This window comes from Acomys minous, assembly GCF_964271855.1.
Source record: "Acomys minous genome assembly, chromosome: 8".
In the NCBI taxonomy this organism is placed as follows: domain Eukaryota; kingdom Metazoa; phylum Chordata; class Mammalia; order Rodentia; family Muridae; genus Acomys; species Acomys minous.
Genome location: NC_140489.1, coordinates 90,380,448 through 90,406,885, shown reverse-complemented (window position 1 = coordinate 90,406,885; position 26,438 = coordinate 90,380,448). Strand labels below are relative to the sequence as shown.

The 26,438-nt window shown below is 47.3% G+C and overlaps 1 protein-coding gene across 2 annotated transcripts; it reads right to left on the bottom strand.

The window, feature by feature from the left end:
* TRIB2 (tribbles pseudokinase 2) lies at positions 1-24,492 on the bottom strand. 2 transcript variants are annotated; one of them, XM_084793264.1, is made up of 4 exons: positions 24,377-24,492; positions 22,833-24,196; positions 17,406-17,698; positions 1-2,395 (listed from the first exon to the last, which is right to left on the bottom strand). In XM_084793264.1, the coding sequence occupies exons 2-4, from the start codon at positions 23,100-23,102 to the stop codon at positions 1,927-1,929; spliced, it is 1,032 nt and encodes a 343-aa protein (XP_084649390.1). In that variant the 5' UTR covers positions 23,103-24,196; positions 24,377-24,492; the 3' UTR covers positions 1-1,926. The 2 variants fall into 2 exon arrangements, with proteins under 2 accessions (XP_084649390.1, XP_084649391.1); XM_084793265.1 differs by having other exon boundaries at positions 22,833-23,569; positions 23,721-24,482.
* Positions 24,493-26,438: the final 1,946 nt, after the last annotated feature.

The window sequence follows — 26,438 nt, the reverse complement described above, 5'->3', positions numbered from 1 at the left end:
TTTTAGTTAAATACGCACAATTTTATTGATTGAAGAGATTAGGACAAAAACATAAAACCAAATACAGGACAAAGCACCAGAGGCCATTAGTCCCCACCATGCATGATACCAATCTTTCCTCCCTACCCAGTACTTAAAAAAAACAGGGGGGAGGGAAGATAAAAGGTCCTTCTTGCCACAGCACCATCTTCCGAATGTAAAAACCCTCTCTGTGTATCTTCCGTTATCAAAATAGAATCAAGGATAAATCCATGGCAGCTTTGTCTCCTGATTATGAATGGAAAAGCCACCACCCTGGGGACAGGGGCTCCAGTGGAGTAGGCGTGAAGCATCCAAGAGTCCGCACACACATGCCACGTACTAGAGTGAAGCACAGATTCAAGTAACATTTACACACTACAGTCCACGTGTTACCTACCCAAAAAACAGGACCATTTCACAAAAACATATGCAGGCAGTAAAACCCAAACGACTGAGGTACTGGGAACACAAATATTTATGCTAAAGGAGTTCTGTATTATACAGCAATAGAAAAGCCAGAGTACAAAAGGAAAACATTTTGCCACTTGAAATCAAATAAGGTTATCTAGAAAAAGCCAAATAAAAGGTTATTCCAGGGACAGAAATACTCAAACAGGGGAACAAAATTATAAATGTTAAACTACAGCATGTAACATGTCATCCCGTCGACCCGTAATTGAAGTACTGGCTTAATACATCACAATGTGACATTTTCCTTAATAAATACAAGAGTTCTTGAAAATACAAAGGTGCGTATTGGGACAGAGAGCTGTTTGTATGTATATCATCCTGGTGTTCGGCTTGTTGCCCATTCACTCTTTCTGTTCAAACCAGAGGGCCTTCCCAAGCCCAAAGGATCATTCTTAGCAAAGAAAAGGAAATAGCTGCCCTGTATTTTATACACATGGGACAACCTGTCTCGTTTTACTAGTTTCCCATAAAGCAAAAACAAAACGTTGAGATCAGCATCATCAAAACAGATCTGATTCCGGGGGTGGGGCACCTGCCCTGTGCGGCCCCCCCCCCACCGCAGTATTCAGAGCAGAGAACAACGCCCACGATGACCTCTCCCTTCAAAAGAACAAAACCCACAAAGGAGTTGGATTTTTCTCTTTTCCTTTCTTCTTCCCCTGGACTGTGATAATGCATCTGGACGTTTGAGTTCTAATGGTTTCCTGCTACACAACCCAACTGATACAAAACAGAACTGTCTGTTACAGAACAGATTTCCCCACCCCTTCCCACTGCAGGGAGCAAAGCATCAACACGTCACTTCCTAACCAGAATAGGAAATCGCTAATTTAGAAGAAATGAGTTGGAAAAGTGTGAATGAGAGACCACAACTGGAACTTTCGCTTTCTTTTAGTTTAGCACCCGGGTTTCAGGTCAGTCTGTGTGCACCGAATTATTATTATTTTTTAGGTGAATCCTATTAATTATTACATAGGTGGTTGGCCTGTTTTAAAAAAAAAAACTCTTCGATCAATTGTCCCTTCCCTGAATCGTAACAAGAAGTTAAATGCTAACAGTGCAATGCCAAGGTTTGAGGCAGAAGAGTTTGAATTCTAAAGAGAGATCTGCAACTATTTCTGAACAAAATGAAAAGCGGAGTAGCGAAAGTGTCCCTACTGTTAAGGGGGACTCTCAGACTACCCCAGGGAAGAGAAGCTTAGGGGAGGGGCTCTCGTCCATCTGAACTCAACTGAACCCAACCCCCATCCCACACGTCTTGTTCCCAATGCTTTGTGTTCGGTCAGCTCCTAGAATATATTCCTCCTCTGAACCAAGAAACGTGTAAATACGAGTGTCCATCTTGCTTCCCAGCCAGGCCACCTGTGTCCCAGAACTCCTTTCTGGGGCCCTCTCTTGCTCCTGGTACCTGCTAAGTGTCCATGGGCCTTGAGCTCAGTTAAAGAACGGGTCCAAATTCTCCTCCATGTTGACGTCTGGCACCAGCTGGTCACACGCCTCTTTAGCACCAAATCCCGAATTCGAGACGCTAAAATCTGTAGAAAACCAAGGATGGTCCAGAATTTCCTGCGAGGTCAGCCGCTCTGAGGGCTCCCGTCGCAGGATGCTTCGGATGAGGCACTTGGCCTTGGGCGACAGAGTTTCTGGAATGTTGAACTGGCCCCTGCGGATCTTACTGAAGAGGGAACTGGGCTCAATGTCATGGAAAGGGTAACGCCCGACCAACATGGTGTACAGCATCACTCCCAGGCTCCACACGTCCGCTGCCTTGCCGGAGTAACTGCCGCTGGTGTTCAAGATCTCTGGGCTGACGTAAGCCGGGCAGCCATGCTTATCAGAAAGGGAGTCGTCATCACCCCGGAGAATGTAAGCATCTTCCAAACTCTCCAGCTTGACACGAGTCCTGTAGGAAAGAGAAAAAGACAGGAGTTCCTAAGGATGAGGGGACACATCCATCTATCAGTATGTCACGTCTGCTGTTGTTCATTCAACTATCCATCCATCCATCCGTTCATGTCACCAGCTAGGTGTCATTCATAAGGTAGAATACTGAGGCTGGGCATTTTAGAAATTTTTCTTGAAGCCTTTTAGCTGGGAATGGTCAAAAATTCCTTGGTTTCTCTTCTGGATCTTTAGCTGTACCCACTATTTCTCTTTAGAACATAGGCAGAGGTGGGAGCAATTTTCATACAAATGAGCTCCACCACCTATTCCATCTAAGTCTCGCATCCAAATATCAAGCGTATGTTTACTTCTAGATTTTTATATGACCTGCCTGTCACACTCCAAAATCCTGGGGTCCTTGACCTGGCACCTGTCTCTCATTACAGGTGTGTGATTCACACGTGACTATGTGCCTGGGTAGATAGGTATGTCAATAACAGTGCGACCCTAAGAGTCTTTCCAAACTATTTATCCCACCGCCAATCCACCAGCTCTTGAAGAACTCATGAACTTACCCATGTGAATGTGGAAAGCCCTACATGTACTAGAACAGGTAGAGATATGCATATGACAATCTGAGGCTCTCACATCTAGCTCACACCCTCAACATGACAAGCCTCCACGGTGTCATCATTGAGTATGAAATAAAGACATACATAGTTTTTTAAAAAAATCCCGGAAATAAGATGACTTTTTACATCAATCTTATCAATGCAAAACTTACTGCAGCCAGGCATGGTGGCACACCCCTGTAAATCACAGCACTTGGGAGGCAAAGACAATGAAGATCATGAATTCACGGTCAACCCCAGCTACACAGCAAGTTGGAGACTGGCCTGGGCTTCGGGAGACTGGCAACCATACTGCTTCCCAGTTTTTGAGATGACAGCCCTTCCCTCATCTCTCAGGCAGAGCAGAGCACTGCCCTTTGAGTGCATTGTTCTCACCACACTCCTGGAGCCCCGCTAAAGCAGCTAAAGACTGGAACTGGGGCTCAGGGACACTTAAAGGGCCCACAGATTCCCATCACTTGTCTTCCACAGCTCCAAGTGCACACATTCAGGCCTCTACCCTCCTAGAAAATACAAGCCAGAGAGCTCAAATTAGCTGGTTTTGGGCAAACTACAATGTGGCCACCTTGGTCATCACTCACAGCTGGTGGCCCCAGGCCATCTTCTCTCTTATCTTCCTCCCTGTACCTGCAGGGCTCAGTCTTTCAAGATGGCCTGAGAACTCATTGGCAGCCTCTGCTTAAGCAGAGCTGCTGGGAGACGGGTTGCTTCCGGGATCTCCTATGAACATGTTAGGAATTCCAAGAATCAAGCAGTGATGTCTTTCCTGGACAGTGTGGTCTGTAGTAATATGGACTTCAAGCTGGCTTCATCTCTCACCAGTTTTGTGGCTTCTGATGAGTCACCCAATCTCCCTGTTCCTCACATTTAAAGAGCAACACTGGAGGAAAAATGCACTGTGTGTATTGTTATTTCGTTGGTTAGTTGGTTGTTGATATTTTTAAAATGTTAATGTGGTAAATTTTACACTAAATGAAATCCACCGTTGTAACCATTTCTGAGCATTCATTTAGCTCAGTCTCATGACATACTAATCCTCATGCTTCCATTCACTCAAGGCTGTCTCTGTGCCAGGCCTAACTGTTCAAAATACACAGCAAAGCGCATTTCCCTCTGCCATGTGCTCAGCCATCTTCTGGAACAACCCTACCAATCGAAGGTTTTTGAATGCTCTTGTAATTAATGGCCTACAAAGCTAAGAAGGTCCTAGCAGTGTTAATCTGGAATTGAACTGATTAAAAACAAATCTTTCTTCCTCCAGCTTATTTCTCCTAATAGGAGGTGACAGGTGGCAGTGACCCACCCACAGGCCTCACCAGATGTTCAAAATGCCCAGAGAGGAGCCTAAGAACCCAGAGGGAAGGCAGGGAACCTGAGTCATAGACACAAGGCCTCCTCTCCATAGCTCCCCCACCCTACCTCAAAGCTCCTCCCTGGCTCTTAACTGCAGGCAGGTGGGGGGGGGGGCACCAAACTGACTGCTCCTCTAGGTTCTTTGGCAACATAGTAGCTGCTGTAGCTATGAACTGTGACTCTGGAAGTAATTCCTACACAAGTGTGAATGGTTGCCATTCAGGAAAAGTTTATGTCTTGGACAGAGGGTTCATGTTGAGGCAGGATTCTCATTTCAAACCCCTCTAGAAGTGTCTTGGCTCATCCACATGGAAACCAGTGTCCTTTTTATGGCTGCTGACTGATCCCATGACTGTGCAGCATCCTCCAAGCATAGTCTGTCTGTGTGCCACGCTCTTCTCCTTGTCTCAAAGGCAAGGTCTTGCTCAGGCCCTCTGGGGACCTCTGCCCACAATGTCCCCTGCTCAGAGTGTTCTGCTGGTGCTGATGAGTGGTTCGCTATGAGTGGGTCCCTGCTTAAGTGTAAGTGAGAGACACGAAGAGGGCCATGTCTGTCTATATGGTTGGTGTTCAGTACCCATAGGTCACTTGGTGGTCATTTTGGACGACCCCTGACTTCTTTACCTCCAGGAGCTGGTAGAAGCATAAGTGTCACTTTGGACACAGGGAAAGACCTACACTCTATTGCTGCTGTGGTTTATGTGTCTTGACCCTCTACTGGCACCAAGTGGCTTATATGAATGGCATAGACAAGCAGGTGTTAACTATGGGGTTCAGCTCTGTAGTAAAGGAACAGTAGTGCCTGTTCCTTTATCTAACCAGAATGGAGCAGAAATCAGGACAGGCTCATCAAGCTGGCATGTGTTGGGGGAAGGGGAAGTGGACAGGATTTCAGGGATGGACCCCTGGCTCCACTTTGTCAGGAGGCAGCCTCTCAATGTCGAACTTTATGCTAAGCCAAACCTTCAAATCTATAGTCTGGTCCCTGCTTATCTCTTGCACATTACAACTATACATTCTGTGCCTTTGACTCCTACCCCCACATTCAAAGCACCCCAAGCCCTTATCATGGAGACCTGTATGTTCCCCCCCATAATTAGGGCTTTAGACTGTGGGCAGGGCCATCACTTTGTCCACTGACACTCCCCCAAATGAAGCTTCCCTCTCTTCTCTCTCTCTCTCTCCCCCCTCCAGAAAGGAACTATGTAGATACTTAATGGATCAGAATAAGATTACTAAACCCCCTCACCTGCTGCTGCAGTGGGGTCAGGGTGGGAGTTCCTGGCCAACCTAAACAAAGCTTCACCCTCCTTCCCTTTAACAGTAGTTATCAACCTGTGGGTCACAAGCCCTTGGAAAAACTTCTGTCTCCAAAAGTATTTACATTATGGTTCACAACCATAGCAAAATTACAGTTATTAAAAGTAGCAATGAAGATAATTTTATGGTTGGGGGAGTCACCACAACATGAGGAACTGTATTAAATAGCTGCAGCACTAGGATGGTTGAGAAGCATTACTTTAGCGTCTAGAGCTACACATTAGGCAAGGTCTGAGATGCAGTGGGGAAGGGCAGGGGGTGCAGTGGGGAGCAACTAGACCTCCCTGGGTCCACCCTGTGCTGAAGCAGATGAGCAGGGAGCCAGGGCAACCCAGATTACAAAGCACAGACTAGAGTCAGCTTCAAGCTCGAGTTTATATTTAAAAATACTAAGTACCAATGTCAAATTTCACCTATAGCCCAGACACAAGCCGGGTGCTTATGTATCTGTTTTCTCTACATTATGACATAAGCTAGTACATTGCGTATATAATTTCGTGTGCGTGTGAACCAAGAGCCCTAGGCCAAGAGGCCAAGTCAGTCATACACCTGGCAAGGCACATGGGGCCTGGCTGCTCACTCTTCCCACAGAGCCGATGCAGCCACTGACACTCAGAACCATGGAGTGAGAGAGGCACTATCCAGGTCGGCATAGCCAGTTTTTACTTCCTTCCATAGCATCAGCATCTAAGGCAGGACAGAGGAGAGGGAAAGAGTAGCCTGGGGACAGGATGGAGGAGAAACACAGCCCCAGAGGCATTCCTTGGCCTTGTTCCTCCCCGGAACATCCTTGGCTTGTTTACATGGCTCCTAACAAGGGTTGAGGAGGCAAGCGGTCTGGATTCTATCTTCAAACACTGATCTTCCGGCATGTTCTCCGTGTGCTGGGGCAGAGGGAAGTAGACAGGAACCTTGGGCTTCAGCCTCAGTGCCTGAGGTTCTGTTGTGCAGCCACAGGAGCTATCCCCATAGCCTGACCCTCTCCCCTCTCTCCAAAACAGAGCTATAATATATAGGGGGAGGAGGTCCCCCTCAATCACAGACATAGGGGAGGGGAGAAGCCGGGAAGTGGGAGGGAGGGAGGAATAGGAGGATACAAGGGAAGGGCTAACAATTGAGATGTGATATGAATAAATCAATTTTAAAAATGAAAAACACAAAACAAAACAGAGCTGTAGCTACTTCTTTTTCAGGACTGAGCATGGGGAAGGTACATTTGCAACAGAGATAGGAGCAGACATGAATGAATAGGCTTCTGAAGTCCCCTAAACAGTCTGGGGGGGGGGGCGGGGGAGGATGATGAATTTCCCTGGCAAAGGAGTCGATTTCCATAAAAACCAACAAGAGCATCTGTGGGCCTGGTGATTCAAAGAGCCCACTAATCATTCAGGCATTTAAAAGACTTTCAGGAGCATTTAGTCCGCTTGAGCTCCCAAACTAGGCACTAGGGATATGTCCATGACACGTCAGGCTCTGTTTTGCTGGGGACTAAATGTGTGGCAGAACTGCCTATAGCATGGTGACAACTACACACTATATGGCTCCTACTGTGAAACTGAGACTTCTGTTCTCAACCCCAGGCCTAGTGCTGCAGGCAGAGGAGCAAGTGTGCAAGCCTGCGTAGGTGAGACTAGCAAAGATGCTATGCGCACACTTTTCACTGGGACCTCTGCACTTGTCCATCCCTTGCTAGAGATGCTCTTGCGTAGTATACGTGTCCAGCTCAGCTCTTACTCTCAGAGCCCAAGTACGAGGCTCACAAAAGAAAGTCTTCGTACTCAGTGATGGGCAGCTGAATGCCAGGCCTGTATCACCACAGCCCATAGCCAGGTGAGGAAGCCAGGACTAGCAGAATTTGATTCCTCTTCCAGCATATGGGAAACAGCAGGAGTCGCCCTCACAAGCCAGGTCTCCTCACCCATCCCCAGCACAGGTCCCAGAGACCCTCCAACTACCAGCTTTAGCTAGCAATGGAACCCCAGGCTCTTTCAGTTGTTTCTATCCCATGAAACGTGAGCAAACAACTGCCACTTTCCTAGCTTCTATATTCCGGATTATTCTGCAGCTGTGAGGCTGTAACAACTCCTATAGGACACCCTCATAATCAAAATGCGACAGTATGAAAAACAGCGGTAACCATGCACCACAGACTAGAACAACCAGATGCTAGGGTTGTATAGCCTGTCTTCTTGTGTGTCTAGTAACAAAAATGAAAGACAAGGATTAGGCTATCCATACTTCCTAACAAATAAGGAAACTGAGGCACGGAGAATTAAATATCCCAAGGCACATATAAGCCAACTGAAAGACGCTGACCCTGAATGCATGTCAGGAAGATTGTAATGTCCCTACCCTCTCCACGTACATCTTGGCACCATGGTCAAAGAATAAAGGTGCTGAAGAAATTTTCAAAGGCATAGCATTGAGTAGATGGAGACATGGCTTCATTTGGTTGCAGATTTATTTAGTACCAGATTTACTGACATATAAACCCATGCCATGTGTTAAACTAATTGCCATATATAGTTCATTACGTAGATAGAGGTGGATGGAACCACATACTTACTAGATGAAAAAGGCTAAGGAAAAGCCGGGCGTGGTGGTGCACACCTTTAGTCCCAGCACTCGGGAGGCAGGTGGATCGCTGTGAGTTCGAGGCCAGCCTGGTCTACAAAGCCAGTCCAGGATAGCCAAGGCTAACACAGAGAGGCCCTGTCTTGAAAAAAAAAAAAAAAAAAAGAAGGCTAAGGAACCAAAAGCAGAGGAGACTTGCCCAAGGCTACCTGGCAAGTGAGAGCAGAGTTGGGGCTACCTGGCAAGTAAGAACAGAGTTGGTATTCAAAAAAAATCTTTCTATCCTCTAATATAGTGCTCTATAAAGACAGGAAAGAAAGAAAGGAAGGAAGAAAGAAAGAAAGAAAGAAAGAAAGAAAGAAAGAAAAAGAAGGAGGAAAAACCCAGTCCCAACAGCAAACCATGTTTTGCTTTGGAACCCTTAAGCCTCACCCCAAGCTCCTGGCAGGAAGAAGTAAGGACAGGGTGGAGCAGGGTGGGGCTCAGCCAGGAGTTCAGCAAAGTGAGCCTGACAGGGACAGGAAATCCGGTGGCAGGAGATCATTCAGAGCTGCAGAAGAGGTCAGAGAAGGTTGTCAGCTTGAGGGTCCAGGCAGACTGAGAGCCAAAGAGGAATGTCAGCTGCATCCCTCAGCAATCAGGCGGATTATGCAAGAAAAAGACCCACTCCAGTGAGTCACAGAAGGTGACTGGAGAAGAACCATACAGCACTATAGGCAGCATGGCTCAGAAGCTGCAGCCCTAGCAGGCATGGGCAGGCTGCTACACAGTACTAAACAATATTTCATTCAATCTTGTGTCATGGATGTACAGATTTTCCCCCAGCACTCAACTGTGAGCCATTTCTTGCTCCAAGGCCAGTATCAGTGATTCTCCTGCCTGGAATAGCTCACAAGTAAGCAGGGAAGCAGTTGGCACATAGTCAAGAAAACCCTCCATAGTGCAGGACAGATGTCGAAAAGAAGGCACATGCCAGGGAAGCCAAGCTACAGTATCTTGTATCACGGAACAACCTGGGGATTGGTTGTTCACACACACAGGATGCACAAGACACTTGGAGAGAAGCTGGCAGATGAGAAAGGCAAGAGGCCTGTCAAGACATAGCTGGGATGAGAAAGCCATTGAGTAACACACCTACTGTGATGGAGCCTCCGGCATTGGCATTGTGGGCACACCTATGACTCACCAAGGCCACTGGACACACAGGGGAAGCCGTTCCACCTGGAGTGCCATTCTACTGCTCGGAAGATTCCACATAAGGCACAGCTTGCAGCCCGCAGGGCTTCATGACTCTTGTCACCATGGAAACAGACAGGGAAACCCGAGCTAGAGCACAAAGCCTCATTGATTCCTCATTCACCACTTGCTTCCTGTACTTAGAAGTGGCTCCTGAAGGATCTATCCTACCCCAGATCAATGGATTGATTCACATCTCAGAAAAGCTTCTCTAGGGTCAGTGCTTGTACCCTGTGCTGTTGACTGGCTGTACTGCTCAGGTCCAGTCTCTGCCTAGAAAGTTCCTCTCTGAGCCTTGATGGGAGGGAGGGAGCATTTCCATGGGTGCATATGTCCATGAACTCTCTGGGCCAGGAAGATGCTCCACCTGGCGGACAGCCCTAAACCCAGGGATCCCCCACAGATGGCTTAGCACAAAGCCAACAAGCCCCGGGACCAGAAAGTCTGATCCTGCTCTTGGCTTCAGTCTGGTCGTGTTTCAGAAGTAGGGAGTATAGATTCCAGTCTCACTATCCCTGGTGAATGGCCTTCTCATACACTTCGCACCACTCGAATCTTTCCAGTGGTCTAGAAAAAACCCATCAGCAGCTCGTCCTGGGCTTCAAGTGAAGGGCAAGATTAGGGGATACAGCCAAGGCCCTAGCCACCTGTTAATCTCATTACTGTTTCTCCAGATGAACCCTCCTCCCCAGCAGCAACTTCCTCTTATAGGTGGCTCTTTCCTCTCTACTCCTGCTGCTGCTGGAAAAGTGATCTACCTATCCCACTGTTTTTCCCATCATGGGCTTTCTTATACTGTTGCCTGCCTTTTACCACCATCTACCACTGCAAGTGCACAGAATAAGTACGTAAAAAATATATGTAAGAACATAGGATTTCAGAACCTAAGCCCTTCTTCCTCTGACCCTAGCATGCTTGTCTAGGGTAAGAATCCTTAAGAGCTAGAGCCCAGAGAAACTTCAAACAGATTAGACTTTCCCATCTGATAGAGAAATCTCCACAAGTGCTGGGAAATGCACATCCATGTGCCTAAACACATACAAATGTGTGCACTTGCATGCATGTGCGCACACACACACACAAATAATAAACATAAATAAGCATGGTAACCAGCTACACGTCAGTTAATAAACACAGTAGTTAGGATGGAGTAATTCTGGTCCATGTGGGTCCTATACTGACCCCATATGGCCTGATGGTTTCCAGCATCTAGAAGTATCTGTCAGTGACTGAATAAATTAATCTCCAGGTTTTAGTTATAAAGTTCAATGCCATTAGACAGTGGCTGGAAGCAGAGATGACAATAACAGCTTTAAGATCAGGCGATGTAATAGACTCAGCGCTGGGGGAGGGGGCTTTACATATGTAACTAATTACAGAGAAAACATTATATAGTCATGGAGGTGCATGTCTGTAACTTCTGCACTAAGCACAAGGATCATTGCAGGTTGGAGGCAAGCCAAGCTTCTTATTAAGACCCTCTCTCAGAGAGCGAGGGGGGGGGTTGGAGGAGGGCATACTGTTTTTGCAGAGGACCCAGTTCAGTTTCTAGCACACACTTGGGTAGTTCACAACCACGTGTAACTCTAGTTCTATGGGATCCAATGCCCTCTCCTGGCCTCTGTGGATACCCAAACACATGTACCAAACACACACACACACACACACACACAGTAATTAATTCATTAATACAAGCTATATGAAAAATGAGAGAGGAAGCTGAGATGGTAGGACTAAGTGGAAGAATTAAGTCTTCCTTACCACTGTGCCAACTCCCTACTTCGTTAGGGCCTCAGATTCTGCCATCAGTTGATGAACTAAGTCTAACTAGTGGGGAGCACAGCATCAGTAAATCCTAGCAACACATATACAGGAGGTAGGCTGCTTCCAGGGAAAGAGCCCTGGGAAGACTAACCAACTCGCACAGTGATGAGCAAAGCGCTCCCTAAGTGGAATTACAGTCTGCGGAAAACAAGGTCTTAAAGAAGCCTTCCTTAGGCATAAATCAATAAACCAAGACGGCAGCACAGCAATGGGTTAATTTCCTGCTCAATGTGCAACTTTGAAAATAGCTCTCGATGAAAAGGTGTCCCCATGGGGATCCGTAAGGTTTCTGGGCTCCCACTCTAGGCAATGACCTACATTCAAATGATGTCTATTTATCCCTGTCCCTCTCATCCTGCCATTAGAATCCAGTCTAAGCTGTTCTTACCCAAAAAAGGAGATTCTCATTTATCCAACAAATAGCATTGCCTACCATACTCTGGGAATCATGAATGCGAGGCCACTTCTGTCCCCAGGAAGCTCATCAGTCCAGCAGGAGTGAGGGCAGAGCTACAGAGGACAACTTAGTTTGAGCTATGTAGGTCAGACCATGAGAATACAGTAGGAAGGGCGGTTCAGTCCACAAAGTGTTTGCTGGGCAGGATTGAGAATCTATGTAACTCCATGTAAAAACCTTGGTGTGGCATGTACTTATAACTCCAGTGCTGGGAAGGTGGAGTCAGACAGATCCCTGGGTTAACTGCTGAGTCAGCCTAGCCTACTGGGTGAACCTCAGGTCCTTCTCTCAAAAAAAACAAAAAAAAAACAAAACAAAACAAGATGGACAGCTCCTGGCTTCTGGCTCCTGAAAAACAGCATCCAAAGTTGACTTTTGGCCTCCACAGGCATACGCACGTGCGTGCACACATACACACGCACAGACACACACACACACACACACACACACACATACACACACACACACACACTCATTCACATGCATATTAGGGTTTATCTGGAGCTACTATGTGTTCACGTGTTGGTTGCTTGTACTCCAGGATCCTTGTTGTCCTATGGACAGAGTCTCATATATTCAGTATGACTTTGTGTGAACTTTGCCTCCCAAATTATCCCTGATTGGATAATAAAAGTGGCTGACAGCCCATATATGGGCAGGAAATGGAAGGCAGGACTTCCTAGTAGGGAGAAAGGGACTCTGGGAAAAGGAAAAGAGGAAGGTCTTTTTGCCAGGAGACATGGAGGGAGACAGAAGTGATTGTGGGCCTGGGAAGATAGTTGGCCACATGGTTGGATGAGGCAAGTTGGTCTGGTTAACTTAGATGAGCCAGTTTGAAAGTCTGCCCAACTAAGGCCTAAGCTTTGAAAAACGTAAAAGGTCTTGGTGTCTTTATTTTTATGATCTAAATAAAGGCCAATCTGGGGCTTAGGTTTTTCTTTACAGGAGATATAAGCCGCTGGTCTTCAACACATGCACCAATGTGCACATTAATAAAAGTAGATGGACAGCCACGTAGGCAAAGGTGTGTGGGGGGAAAGGAGCTTGTTAGCAGTACAATGGAAAAGCAACTTTGCCCAAGGGTTGGAACAGGTACAAGGATATACAATTGGTCTACCTAAATACAAGCATTTCTTGGAAGCATTGTCTCATGAAAGCTGAGAGAGAGAGAGAGAGAGAGAGAGAGAGAGAGAGAGAGAGAGAGAGAGCGAGAGAGCGCTTCCCTAAAATAGAGTACCTATAAGTTGCAAGACTATATATAGCTGTTAGTGAAAGAAAAGCTGAGCCTGGCCTCTGGGGCTCTGATGCCTGCCCTGAATTCTTTATTAGATATAGAAACCTCAATGGAGGCGGGAGCAGCTTGAAGATCTAAAGGAAGAGTCGATACAGTCAGCAGCACCTCAGAGAGATGGCCTTGACCTCTGCCGTGGGAAGGGAAGAAGGCTCTCCCCAACAAGGGGGTGCAAGCTACACTTCTTACACAAAGCCCACCCGCAACCCCCACCCCCAGCAGCCACTGAGTGCCTATGGGAGGTCTCAGTGCCTAGCCTGTGGGGGCAGGCGCTGTGAAGATAGGTTTCCACACAGCAGATGAAATGAAAGCAACCACCTTAAAAGATAAAGATCTCTGGACCCGAGCGGCAGCATGTAAGAAGGCAAGTGTCTGAGTTTGCATGGGACATTTCTGTGCTAGGAGATGTAAACACTGATCTGAGGCTCGGGGGTGGAGCCTGGGGATGGCAAGAAGCCTTGTCCCAGGAGAAGCAGCCAGCTGGACAAAACAGAGCTAAGGTCACTGCCGGAACAATGGCCCACCACTTTCCTTAGCAGCCTACTGGTGCATAGAAGTGAGCAGGGGAGAACAAATGTGCAAAGGGCCAAGGTCAATACTAATTCCCTTCTGTCTAGGAGGAAAGCCTTGCTAGGTCCATTTCATAGTGGAGGCAGTCTGGGCACACAGGTTAGGTGTTTTGTCGAGGCTGGGTTTCTTATTAAGTGCAGGAGCAGGGGCATTCTGGCTCACTTTCCCCAAGCTCAGCCCGGTCTTTGAGTAGAGGTCCAGCTGACACATAAAGGTCTCTAGTGATAAGCTAATCAAGCAGCTGCCACATTACACACCACAGGAAAAGGAAGGCCAGGAGACACTGGGGATCCCCTGTGGCAATATGGGTAAAGGTTCTGCCTTCTATCAGATCTGGGGGAGGCCATGCAGGGCTCTGCAGGATTGAGGGTGCAAAAGGGTGTGCCCCCCAGGCAAGTTCAATGAAGGCTGGGGATTCATTTCTTCAAGATAACAAGATAAGATTCAGTGACGGTAGGTCTTCAGAGTGAACACCCCCCAGAGGGCCCTGCCTTCCCCAGTCTGGGTGGAATCAACTTCACACTAGAAGGAACTGTTGTGGCTGCTAAAGAGAGTGACATCACCATTCACGAACCCATGAGCCTTCTGGACTGCTCCTGCATAAAGACACTGTTTTTTTTTTTTCAATGACTTCGAGTACAGCTGTCACATACCGAGTGCTTGCTCTGCATGCGAGTCACAGCATTACCTCAATGCTAATCGCCTTCCAGGGAAGCTATGACTATGTCAGTCTTAAGGAGGCTGCAGCTTATAAACATTCAGAGAGATTCGAGATCAGGACCCGAATCTAGAACCTAAATTAAAGCCAAAGGAAGTCAGATGAAGATGAGCTTATCCATGACGGCAATACAAGTGCAGCAGGAACACTGGCCATGAGTGGGCACCTGACCTTGGGTGTCATCTAGATGACATTATGTGTGTAAAGCGTGGCCGGTTGCACTAAGAATCTTCATAAGTGGCTCGGGTTCAGTCAAAGGAAGTCCTCAGTCTAAAGCCCGCAGGGAAGTCAGCTATTGCTCTACACAGGTGGCGCTCAGTCAGTTCTGCCGCAGGAGCTTTCCCTTCTACTACTCTTGAGATCAGGAACAGAGAAGGGTGAGTCAGGTGTGGCACGTATGTGTAGATGATAGGATGGCTGAAGCAGGATGATCCTGAATTCCAAAGTAGCATAACTATATTGTAAACTTGCCTCAAATGAAGAGTGGGCAAGAGAGGGGGAGGGGAGGAAGAGATTGGTGTTTGAATAAGTAAGCGAGGAGTCTGCCAATGCAGTCCTTCTCAGTTGTTTCACGGCTGTTCCCGTAGTAACCAAGGAAGAAAGGGTTAGAAATCAGAAAAAGGCTGTCTCTGGGCCATGTTCTATTGTTCTGCAACATGGGGATGTCTACACTCCCTTGGCTCACTTCACAAATGTTTGTTTGCCAAGGGTGTCATCTTGGAATATGCCACCCTGATACTCACTGATGCCTGACTAGGTCTCTAAAGTAACATTGAACCACAGGATATGGTTAGAGCATTTGAGGGCTCCTGTGCTCTGGCAGATGAACGAAGTCCTTGACAAGTGAGTTGACTTCCTAGAGAAACTCATGCGCTTTCTGCATGTTCTTGGTGTTAACTCAGAGGCCTCACCACTCCTGCTGTCAGAGCCACTGGCTACAAAATGTACATGGGCTGGGAAGTAGCTCAGCGGTGGAGTGTTTACCTATGATGTGCCAAGCGGGTTTGCTCTGCTGCAGCACACTCGTGAGCACACACAAATGGTAATCCTCTCCTTTCCATCTTTACAAAGAATTAAGTAAGCTGACCTACAGCTGTATAGTAAACACTGCCTCTTACGTTTGTAGGTGAACAGATGGTAAAAGGTACATCTATAGCCGATTCATATTTATCTCCCAAATGACAACATTCAAAGAAACAGAGATATGTATGAAAAAAAATTGAAAACAATGAAAAACAATGAAGAGCTGCCATGGCAACACAAGGAGGATGAACCTGAGGTTGAAAGATGGCAGCCCAAAGTCATAAAGATTATTAAAGACAAAAGCATAAGGCCCACGTGCCCATGTCTAAGTTCCAAGGGCTGGAGTATCTATGGTGAAGAAGGGAAAAGTTAAGCATCCATCACCCACATTTTTCTCTTAGGAGAGCCTTCTTTGCATTGTTTAAAGAAAATGAAGGCATCTCAATCAAAGGCCAGGACGTTCGCTGCCAGAGGTGCTAGTGCCCACCCACCCTACCCCCATGTGTGAAAATGTGCAAAGGAAACAACCTTTATAGGCACAGGAAGCCCAGGAGCTTTCTGCGTGTTGCACACACAGCTGGATTAGAAACACCCATGAAATTATTCCATTTGGCTTAAGTAACAACAGCCCCTTTCCCTTTGCTCAGCCCCAAGTGCTTGCCAGACAGTAAATTTCCCATAGTTCAACCACAGAGGAGAATAAAAATTAGGTATATAGATAGACAGATGATAGATGGATAGATGATAGATAGATAAATAGATAGATAGATAGATAGATATAGAAGATGAATGAATGAATGAAAGAAAGAAAGAAAGAAAGAAAGAAAGAAAGACAAAAGAGCCAAAATCACTAGATCTGATGTGTGGGTGAAGGGACAATGGCTTTCTGTAAACAATAGTGTGAAAATATTGGAGCCTACTGTGCTGGATGCCAAAGGAAATAGAAAGCAGAAAGGTCTGCTCCCAAACGTCCGTATGATTCACAGAGATGGATGAAGAAAGTGGACCACACTGCCATCAGATGGTCCTAGCTGAGGGCCTTGAGATTTTTCCACCATATTTTCCAGTCTAGAATGACCTAGGTCGAGACTCCATGGACTCAGGTGTGTGGAGCATCTTAAGGAGTTCTTGTGGGCACAAAGAACAAGTGAACGATAATGACTCTAAACGCACTGCCTGTGTCCCTCTAAGAAAGCGCATTCTTAAAGGAAGTTTTACAGGTGAAGAGAAAGCTTGGCTGTGGCCAGGTTGTCTAAATAGAACCTGATGAGTTAATGCTGTATCCATGAATGAAGCCTAGGTGCCTGTGCCTTGAGGAAATGTTTCTTTAGATAGCCAGGTCTCCTTGGCACACAAATTCACACCATCAGCTTCTCACCTGGCAAGCCAGTCCTTCCCATGCTGCCTACAATAGGCTCCTCTCTCCTTCAAACCTTTCTTGATTCTTCAAGAGCCGGTTAGAACTGACAGTCCTGACCCCATATCACACAGAACCCAGGACTCACCTCTAGCTGTTTGACAGGGCTGGTGTCTATCCGTTTCTGACACTCACTACCAAGCCCATAGTACACACCCACTACATGCATAGGAAACAGCTATTGGAGGACTGAAAGGGCTATCAACTCTGTCCTCTAGTTAGTGAGTGTTCTGACAGCATAAAGCTTTCATAAACCTGTCCTGGTTGACATTGAAACTGCCACACTGGTTTGCAGCCTCCTTTGGAATTTTTCACACAAGCCACACACATTCAGCAGGTCACAGACCACCCCAGGCCCTGGCCTTTGAACATTTCACCACGACAGGAGTCATGGCCCCTTGTTTACTAAGGGCATTGGCACACTACAATATTCTCTTTTTGTTCTCCTTGTCTTAACCCTCACCTGGAGAGCAGGCATCAGAGCAAGATCCCTGCAGAGGCAGCTGGAGCCACCCAATCAGAGCACACCCACCCCAACACACACACACACCTACACACACACACACACACACACACACACACACACACATCTGCATGGGCTGAGCCTCACTCACCTCTCTTCATCCTTGAAGATGAATTTCCGAAGCTTGAGGTCACGAAGCACCAGCCCCCCATCATGGCAGTGGGCCACGGCTGAGGCAATCTGGTAGAACAGTCGGGCTGCCTCTTCCTCCCTCAGCTTCTTGCAAGTGCGGACAAAGGAATGCATGTCTCCATAGCTCCGCTCAAAGAACACATAGGCTTTGGTCTCCCCTAGGAGGATTTCTGTGATTTGGTTGATGTTGCTGTGGGCAGACAGGCAGAAACAGGGGGCCAGGGACTCCTGGTAGCAGCTGATCTCAAACACCTAGAATAGAATTGATAAGATCCTAGTCAGAGCTGCCTCCTATGACCCACATTGCAGATTGCTGAAGCCTCCCAAGGCTTGGTGCTTTGAAACAGCATAAAGGGTATGAAACTTAGACCCCACACTCCTCTGAACCTCTATACCTTAAATAGCATAAGGTGGATAAATGAAATTTGACTCAATATTGGGGGGAGTCTAGGGGGAAAAATGAAGGAAAAATGTTTATTATTATTATTATTATTATTATTATTATTATTATTCTCTCTCTCTTTCTCTCTCTCTCTCTCTCTCTCTCTCTCTCTCTCTCTCTCTCTCTCTCTCTCTCTCTCTCTCTCCCTCTGTGTGTGTGTGTGTGTGTGTGTGTGTGTGTGTGTGTGTGTATGTGTTTGTATAGGCCAGAGGTCAACCTCAGATATGGCCCCTCAGAAAACTATCCACCTTATTTTTTGAGACAAGGATCTCTTACTGGCCTTGAACCTACTAACTTGTAAGGTTAGCTGACTCAGGAGCCCTGGGATCCTCCTATGAGTGCCTTTCCAGAGCTGATCTCACAAGCATGCAGTATGACAAATACCTTCTTAAACATGGATCATGGGGATCAAACTCAGATCTTCATGTCTGTATGGCATGTACTTTATTGCATGAGCTATTACTTAAGCCCAGAGTTTTATTACTCCTCCCCATAGTTGCATATTTATAGAAAAAAAATGAATACAAGAAAATGCTTATAGAAACAAAACAAAACAAACAAACAAAAAATAAAGTGACCCCAGGACAAAGAAAAACATTTATTTACTTTTTTAAAAACATTCAAGAATGAACCATTAATTCATTAAATATCTAGAGTTTCCTCCATAGTTCTCTATGTGTGATGAACTCATTTTACAGATGTGCAAACTGAGGTGAAGAAAACAAGCTTACGCTCTAGCCCCCAGTGGCAGCTGTAGGAGTAGCACAGGGGCTTCTCCTTAGGAAGCCAGGCTGGGTTCCCTCCACAGATATCTAACTCAATGAATCAATTACGCAATGAGTTTCTATGAATCAGAGTTAGCCTGTGAAACGCTTTGGCTTAAAAAGGAAAAAAAAAATGCACCATCAATACCTTCTGAACAGACCTGAGAGACATGAACACAATGGAACAATTTGAAGGATGGAAAGAGGAGCTCTTCATTCACTTCAACCCCCTTCTTACTCAGCTAAACCAGCCCCCTGCACAGGGCTGGAATGGAGTTTTCCTTGCTCAGGGGGAGAATGTGGGTAAAGGGAGGCTATCTGAAGATGGTATGGGGTGCGTGAGGGGGATTTTGCACTTCAAACTGGGCCTAGCAGAAATGTTCTAGCCATCGCCGGTGGTAGCAGTGAGCTCCTGTCAGTTGGTCCCAAGTGAGACTCCGCATCATCAGTATTTGGAGTGTGGTGGGAGAGAAGCAAGAAAAACCCCCGGAGGGGATGGTTATCACTCTGGCTGGGCCACCATTCATCCAAATAGGATGGAGAATGTGCACACAGCACCTCCCTCTTTGTAGAATAAACACGCTGACCTAGACACCACAACCGATCCTGGGTCCTGATTCCACCCAGGAAGCTCTGTCTCACTTCTCTTTGCTAACAAGGCCTAGTGTGGAATGCATATGTTACCGTAGAATCCTTCCGAGGGATTCCTGGGAGCTTCTGTAGCCCATTCAGGAACACAGGCTGCACTATTAAAATCCAGGAGTTAAGTAACTAAGCATTTAAAAAAAAAACCTGTGAGTCAAACAGGGACAATAAGCACCTCAAGGGGGCTGGTGCTAACTGGGGCTGAGGAAGCAAAGTCAACAGTAAGGCTGTGAATGAGCCTGTAATGAGGTATCTCAGGAAAGTGGCACAGCTGTTGCCACAACACCCTCGAATTTAAGAATGAATGCTTCAGCCTCCCTGGAGGCCACAAATCACACCCTGATACTGTCAAAAGATGACCTCAGAGCAGTGACCCCCAGAGGCCCACTCCATTAGGAATCTGCAATGCTTGAGTCAACCTTAGCATACAGACTGCAGGCCACAGTACTAAGGAAGGCTCAGCAATTTCGTCAAGGAACACACACACACACACACATACACAGCCCACAGTGCCTAATGTCAACAGGCTGCATTATGTAACAAGCATGATTTGCTCCGAAGCGGCAGGCTGTGGGGCTCTGTCTCGAGGGCCTACGGTTCTGATTATTTATAATACACTTCCTGTTTCCAGTTGCCTTTAAAAATATAAAAATAAAGGAACCTTTTTCCCTGCCTGCTGTTGGCCTGCTATCCCACAGGAGGGCTGAAAAGCTGAATGGATGGAGAATTAAGTGAAAGTAGCAAACAAATTTATGGCAGCTTCCCAATGTGGCCGTACCCTTTGTAGGAGAGTGCAAAATGGTGGACAGAAAATGAAAAACCAAAAGGAATTCCTTGCATTATCCTAAACAGGAAGGAGCCAAACTTTTATTAGTGGCTATAACAGTCATTTATAGGCTTGGACTGGCATTTTAAACCATCACCCTCAAGTGCAAAAAATCAAGCCATAAGCCTGGGTGCCAGCTCCTTTTAAATGTTTAATTGGTAGCCTTGGTTATATAATGTGACAGATCAGATAAGGCCCTAAGATCAGGCCACATTCATTGTATCTGAAAAAGGGAAGGAAGGAGGGAAGAAAGAAAGAAAAAAGAAAGACAGAAAGAAAGAAAGAAAGAAAGAAAGAAAATTGCCCATTCTGCAAAGACAGTAATTATGTCATTCTGCAGAGTAGCTACAAGAATTTTTGTGAAAACAGTTAAAGACCCCCTAAAGATCCTTCCTACTTTAGCTAACTAAAGCAGGCACGTGGAGACAATAATCAGGCTGGGAAATTTTGCTCATGCCCCTGGAAGCTCTCCCCTGCTCTCCCCACCCCCACAGAAAGTGTCCTACAGAATACTCCAATGAGCCCTCCACAGTCCTCCACAAAAACACAGCCTTTTGTTGTTGTTGTTGTTTAATCTGCTTATGTTCTTTTTCTTGCATGAAAATGAAGCTAAGAAACAGGAACCCCACGCTAAGACACCAAAAGGAGATGTATTTAATGTGGAGGTTTCACAGAGTCCTGGAGCAAGCTAGAGAGCTCACAGTGTGTATGTTGGGGGCCACTTCATAGCATCACCCTCATAAAACTCTCCTGCAGAGTCTTGCACACAACTGTGCTGGGAGAAGTCACCCACCACATCACCTCGGGTAAAAAGGCAGGCGAGCAGAAGCTGCAGAGTCGTAAAGGGATGACCTCTGTCAAACAGAACAATGACACTGCACTTACGTCCACTTGCAGCCACACTGTAATTGGTGAGGAGCTGATTCAATCTTTGCAATAACTAAACCAGCAGATTAAGTACAGTTTGGGGCCAGGGAGCAAGTCTGCAAATGACACTGTAAGGTCAGCCTAGAGTGAAATATGTCTTGAAGGCTCTGAAAGTAGAAAGGACAGAGGCCAGAGACAACCACTGTTTTAAACAAAGAAAGAATAGCAAGATGCCCCTGCAGAATTTGGCTTCAGACTCTGTTTACTTAAAATCATCTCTAGCCTGGCTGGGAGTGGGGGGTGGCGGGAGGGAGTGTAATATTAAATGCTGTACTGAAGTTGAGCAAAAGGAGGGGGAATGCTCACTGCAGATGATGGTGCATATTTCATAAGAGAATGACAGCTCAGTGGAATTCATTCATTTCAAAGGATGACTGTCCTATTGTGCAGTGTACAGGGCTCCAATCAGGCCCTGAGTTGCCTACTGGATTTAATGCTTTGGCTGGGCATAGTTGCTCTTGATTACAGTAACTTGAGAAGATGCAAAATCCCCAACACTTAGTACATGCAAAGAGCAACATGTAAAGAGTCTTTGGTTTCCTCTAAATTCGGAAATAAATAATCTCAAAACTGCCTGGAGATCTTCACCCACCTGGTTTTTGCAAGGAAGCGCTCCAATTTAGCATGAAATAAGGCGATTTCACAAAGCAGCCAGTGATTAATGAGGAAAGTGCAATACATTATTTGTAGCACAGATGTACACGGTACCCATTTCAAAGACAGCACAGAATCTCACTTCCCCATAAGTAAATAAATAAACAATAAAGCAACAAGGAAAACCCTAAATTTAAGTGGTAATATATTCTTGAGCTACATCCAATTCTAGGTAGTACTGCTCTCCACTGCAGTTGGAAATGGACTGTAGTCAAATTATTTTGTTACTATCCTTCCTCAGTCCCCTTGTCTGCTACTTGGTGAGCGCACACAAAGACACACAGACAACGCAGAGACAAACCAGTCACTGTTCAGGGTCAAAGACAAAAAGGCAACTGAAGTGCCCTTCTTAGTATTAGCACAGGGGGCTCCAAAGGGCAGTCTCTGAACAGGCAAAGGTGGTGTTGGAGGGTGCAGCAATGCGGGTGTGTAGATAGGTTGTCTGAAGATGGGGGAAAAACCTAGACAAAAAGACCCAGAGGATTCGTTGTTCTCCCAAAGGTGTACAAGGGGTTGATTTCCGCCCCCCCAAGCTTCCTTTCCAGGCTCCAGGCAAAAGAAAGGGCTTTAAAACTCCTTTTCCCCACTAAAGCCTTGGGCTCAGCCAAAGGGGACACTTTTTGTGTCTCTTTAAAGGGCACCTTTGGAACAAAGGTTTAACACCTGCAGGCTGCTAAGAACAATGGCTGCAAAGGGAGCCCAGTGAGCGACGTCTGAAAACCAACCAGGGATTCCCTAGTCTTTACAGGGAGGGGAGGAGGCTCAACCCAAAGAAATGCCCGGAAAGGGGAACCGGTCCCCAGCACCAGAGCCACAGCAACCTCCTAGGGCACGCGTGTCTGTGCCCCGGCTCAGAATCGCTGCCCTCCCTCCCAGGCTTTCCCCAAAACGCCCCCGCGGCAGCCCTCCCCATTGTCTGAATCGGTCTAAAAACTTCGCAACTAGTCGAATGTGGACAGACACACAAATAAGCCTATTTAAGGAGGCCACGCATAATGGTCCTGTGAATCTTCCGCCCTGGACTTGAGGACTCTGAGACCTCCCGCCCTATCCCGTCCACTGGCAAAGGACCGGGATGATTCTTTTTAAGCGAAAGACAAAAAGCAAAATCAATGTGTGGCTGGTTACCTTGCACACCAGCTCCTCTCCGCTGTGCAGATGCACAGCGCGGAAAACGTGGTCTCCCTCCAGAGGCTCCAACAGTAAGTATTTCCCGATGCAAGAAACGCAATGCGACAAGTTCGGAGTCTCAGGCGGGCTCGGAGAGCCAAGGTTCGGGCTGAAACTCTGGCTGGGCTCAGCGGACCTTATAGACGACAGCTCTTCGAAATCCTGGGTTTTGTTCCGCGATCTCCCATATCTCGCTATTGTGATAGGGGTAGACCTGTGTATGTTCATGAGTGTGGGGATCGCACACGACAAAACAAACAAACAAACCAAAAAACCCGGCTGGAGAGAGGGATGAGGCGCGGGGTGCAGGCGCCTCGGTGCCACCGACTTAAAAGGATCAAGAGGGGAAGGGACCCGACTGTGGCTCAGTGAAGGAAGAGTTAGGAGCTACTACTCCCCGATGGGCGCCGCAGGGCTGGTCCCCGGCTGCGAGCCCCGCTCCCGGGGGTGCTCGCTCTGCGGACAACTCCAGTCCTTTTGTTACCCCAAAGCCGCCACTGCGGTACAGAACCCGCTCTCTGGAGTCGGTGGGTCTCTGCTTGCAGCGTGGATCTGGACGAGTGAGCGTGCCTCTAGGGTGCGGAGCTGCAGCACCAGGCTCCTGAGTGATCCCCAGCTGAGGATCTGCAGACCAGGCGGAGCAGCCCTGCTTGGAGTTTGTGCAGTCTTCAGGGAGCGCGCGGCGCCGGCTCGCCCTCCACGCGTTAGAAACCAAACAAAAAGAAAAAGGAAATAAGCACGGGTCTACCGGCTCACGCCGCGCGGCAGCCAGAATCCGCTCTGCAACCCCCTTTTTTGGTGGAAAGGGTGGGGGGCGTGGAAGGGGGTGCTAGAGAGGGCAGTTACCTAAGTCTTAACTGTAGATGGCGTCTGAGGCTTTTCCAAAAAATTGCAAAGAGCTTTCAAAAAAAAAAAAAAAATAGACAGGAAAAAAAGCAAAATAGCAAAGGAGCATTTAACTTGGGGCAGTCAGCAGTGCCAACAAAAGATTTCAAAAGCTGAGCTGGGAGTGCGGAGTAGGGCAGGCACAGGTATCGCCACAAAGCCCAAGGCTGAGCCCGTGTGGTCAGCAAAGGCTCTTGGGTCGTCGCTCGCGTCCCAAATCCTCCTCTGAAAGAGGCAAGAAGTGCCGACGGTGACCTAGGGGACCAGCGGCTGGAGCTTCAGGGGATCCTGCAGGAGCTGGCAGCAGATGTTCCACTGACCCTGCTAACCTGCGGAGTTCCTTTCCTCTGCACAACGGGGTCTTGAGCCTTGGAAGATTTTGCAAACCACTCTTGCCTCTCGAAGCCTTGCTACCAAATTGCACGGCGGGGTTTGTTCTGGAGGAAAAATAAAAAATCGACGGCTTGTCTTCTTTTAGTATTTTTTTTTCTTGCCACCAAGAAGTAAGAGATGATGGTGTATTTAAAAATTAAAGGGGATGGCCACGGCGCCCTAGGCCAATCCCGGCGCTCAGTACGCCCGCATCCCTGGGCGAAGCGGTATTAATAGTTACTTACGTGGCCGGGGATCTCGGAGCGAGCCCGGCTGTGTGTGCGCGTATGAGTGCGCGCGCCCCGCTCGCTCGCTCGCTCGCGCTAGGTCTCCCCATTCAATGTCACCGACACTTTTCCACTGAGCCCCCGCCCTCGTCCCCGGCCCCGCCCCACCCGCGCCCTGGCCCCTGTCATTGAGCCTGGAGCCCATCAATCAACAGCGCCGCTGCTGCCAGTGCGCGCGCGGCTCCCCAGCGCCCGCAGGCGGCCAGGGCTGCTGCAGCCACTCCTGCAGCGCCCCAACTAGGGGCGCTGGCCTCGCCCCTGGATGGCGCGGCCGGGCTCGAGGTAAACAGTGCTTTATATCCTTCCGCGGTCCAGGGCTCTAGGCACGCCTGGCCTGCTGTGTGCGCTGCAGAGCCAGGGATGCTGGGCTGTGTGTGTATATCACCGCTGCCACGCGACACAGGCAGGCTCAGGTCAACTTTGCGGCTTAGATCCTCTTCCTTGTGGTTTTCTGAAGAAAGCCACGCATCTTTGGAGCAAGCAACCCCCTCTGCTGTGATGCTAAATTGAGCCAGCAGCTCCCCTCAGCTTATGAAGAAAGATTCTCGCAGCAGCTGCCTGCTGCCCAGTCTCTAGAATTAGTTTCATTTTGAGAGAGCGTCTCATTTCAACAGATGTCCATTGTGAGCTTTTAGTTGGTGTCACCATGTCCTCCGCCCCTCCCCCCACGTCTCAGTTATAGGATTGAGGTACTTTCCTTGTCTTTTGACCTCAGGTCAAGGTCTGTTAGGAGGCTCAGGGAGACCTTTGCACCTACACCTCCAGTGAATGATGTTGCTTCTTAGCCAAGGAAGTGGGCTTCTCCAGTCCAACGCTAGACCATGAACAAATTCAACACTGGGTTCAACTGAAGCCTGCACTTTCACCCCCACAGTTTATTCTTAACTTCCTGGGAAGGTTCCAGATTACTGGCTTGAGCAGACCTGGGGAAAGTTCAGACCAAGGCTGCAGACTTCACCCTCTTGACCTTGCTTAATGCATCCTGGTAAGAGAGGCAACAGAGAAGGGAAAAACAGAAAGAGAAATAGTCAAGGCCTGGGGTGAGGCTGCTGGGAGTCCTCTGCGTTTTGACCTGCATAACACACCTCTTTCTCCTAGGGAGGCCACTCTGTAACAATCTTCCATAGCACCACTTTTGAACAAAATAGAGAACTATTTATAATTATATTTAACTGGGACAATAGCCGCTCTAATGATCAGGAGTTCCCTGGGGGTCGTTTCAGAATGGTGAAAGGACCTTGCTTGTCCAACTGGCCACCCTTGAGGACAGATTTTGAAAAGAAACAAAAATGTCCCTTGTCTCTTGACACCTCTCACATCCTTTCCCTATTCATTTTCCTTGCACTCAGTCCCCATTCCTAATCTGTCTCTTAAGGGGATAACTGCTTGAGGATGTCATCAGGACCTCAGACTGGTAAGGATCGTGTGTAGTCTTGGCCAAGCACAAAACCAGATCGTTGGAAATCTCTCCAGAGGACCACAGAAAGAGGAGTGACATGGCAGCTCTTCTGTCCCTTTGTAACGCTAGTGTCCCATGTTTACAATAAAATTCATAAACTTATTAGAGTACAGGGTAAACTTGGTAATTTATATGATAGACTTTAACCTGCCTTACACATGCTGACTTGGCAATTCTTCTCAAATAGAAAAAACAAACAGTTGGAGATCGAGTGGGAGTCTTCATATGCCCAGCTTTTAGTCACAGGATCTTAGGTGATTTTGAAACATCTTAATTTCTAGCCTGTAACTATAAGCTGAATTTTGCTAATACATGATGTCTAAAAAGGATACATACATAAACCAAAGAACACAACATCCTATACACAATAGAAACCAGTCCTGTTATTAATAACTGTAGTTGTTACAATGGCTGGGATACAGCCATGCAAGACAACTCAACAGCAGCAATAAGACATGAGAGTTCTTAAACATAATTACAGGAATCGGTGAATCTGGATTATAACTATAGTGAGGTGCTATGTAGGAATTAACTTTTTCTTAATCCATGTTGAAGTAAATT

Bases quoted from the DNA above. Each gene is read 5' to 3' on its own strand.
- TRIB2 (XM_084793264.1), bottom strand. From the start codon at position 23,102: ATGAACATACACAGGTCTACCCCTATCACAATAGCGAGATATGGGAGA. The intron at 17,699-22,832 runs GTAACCAGCCAC...ATTCTATTCTAG, and splicing joins GAGAGGAGCTGGTGTGCAAG to GTGTTTGAGATCAGCTGCTA. The intron at 2,396-17,405 runs GTGAGTGAGGCT...TCTTTCCTACAG, and splicing joins ATCTTCAAGGATGAAGAGAG to GACTCGTGTCAAGCTGGAGA.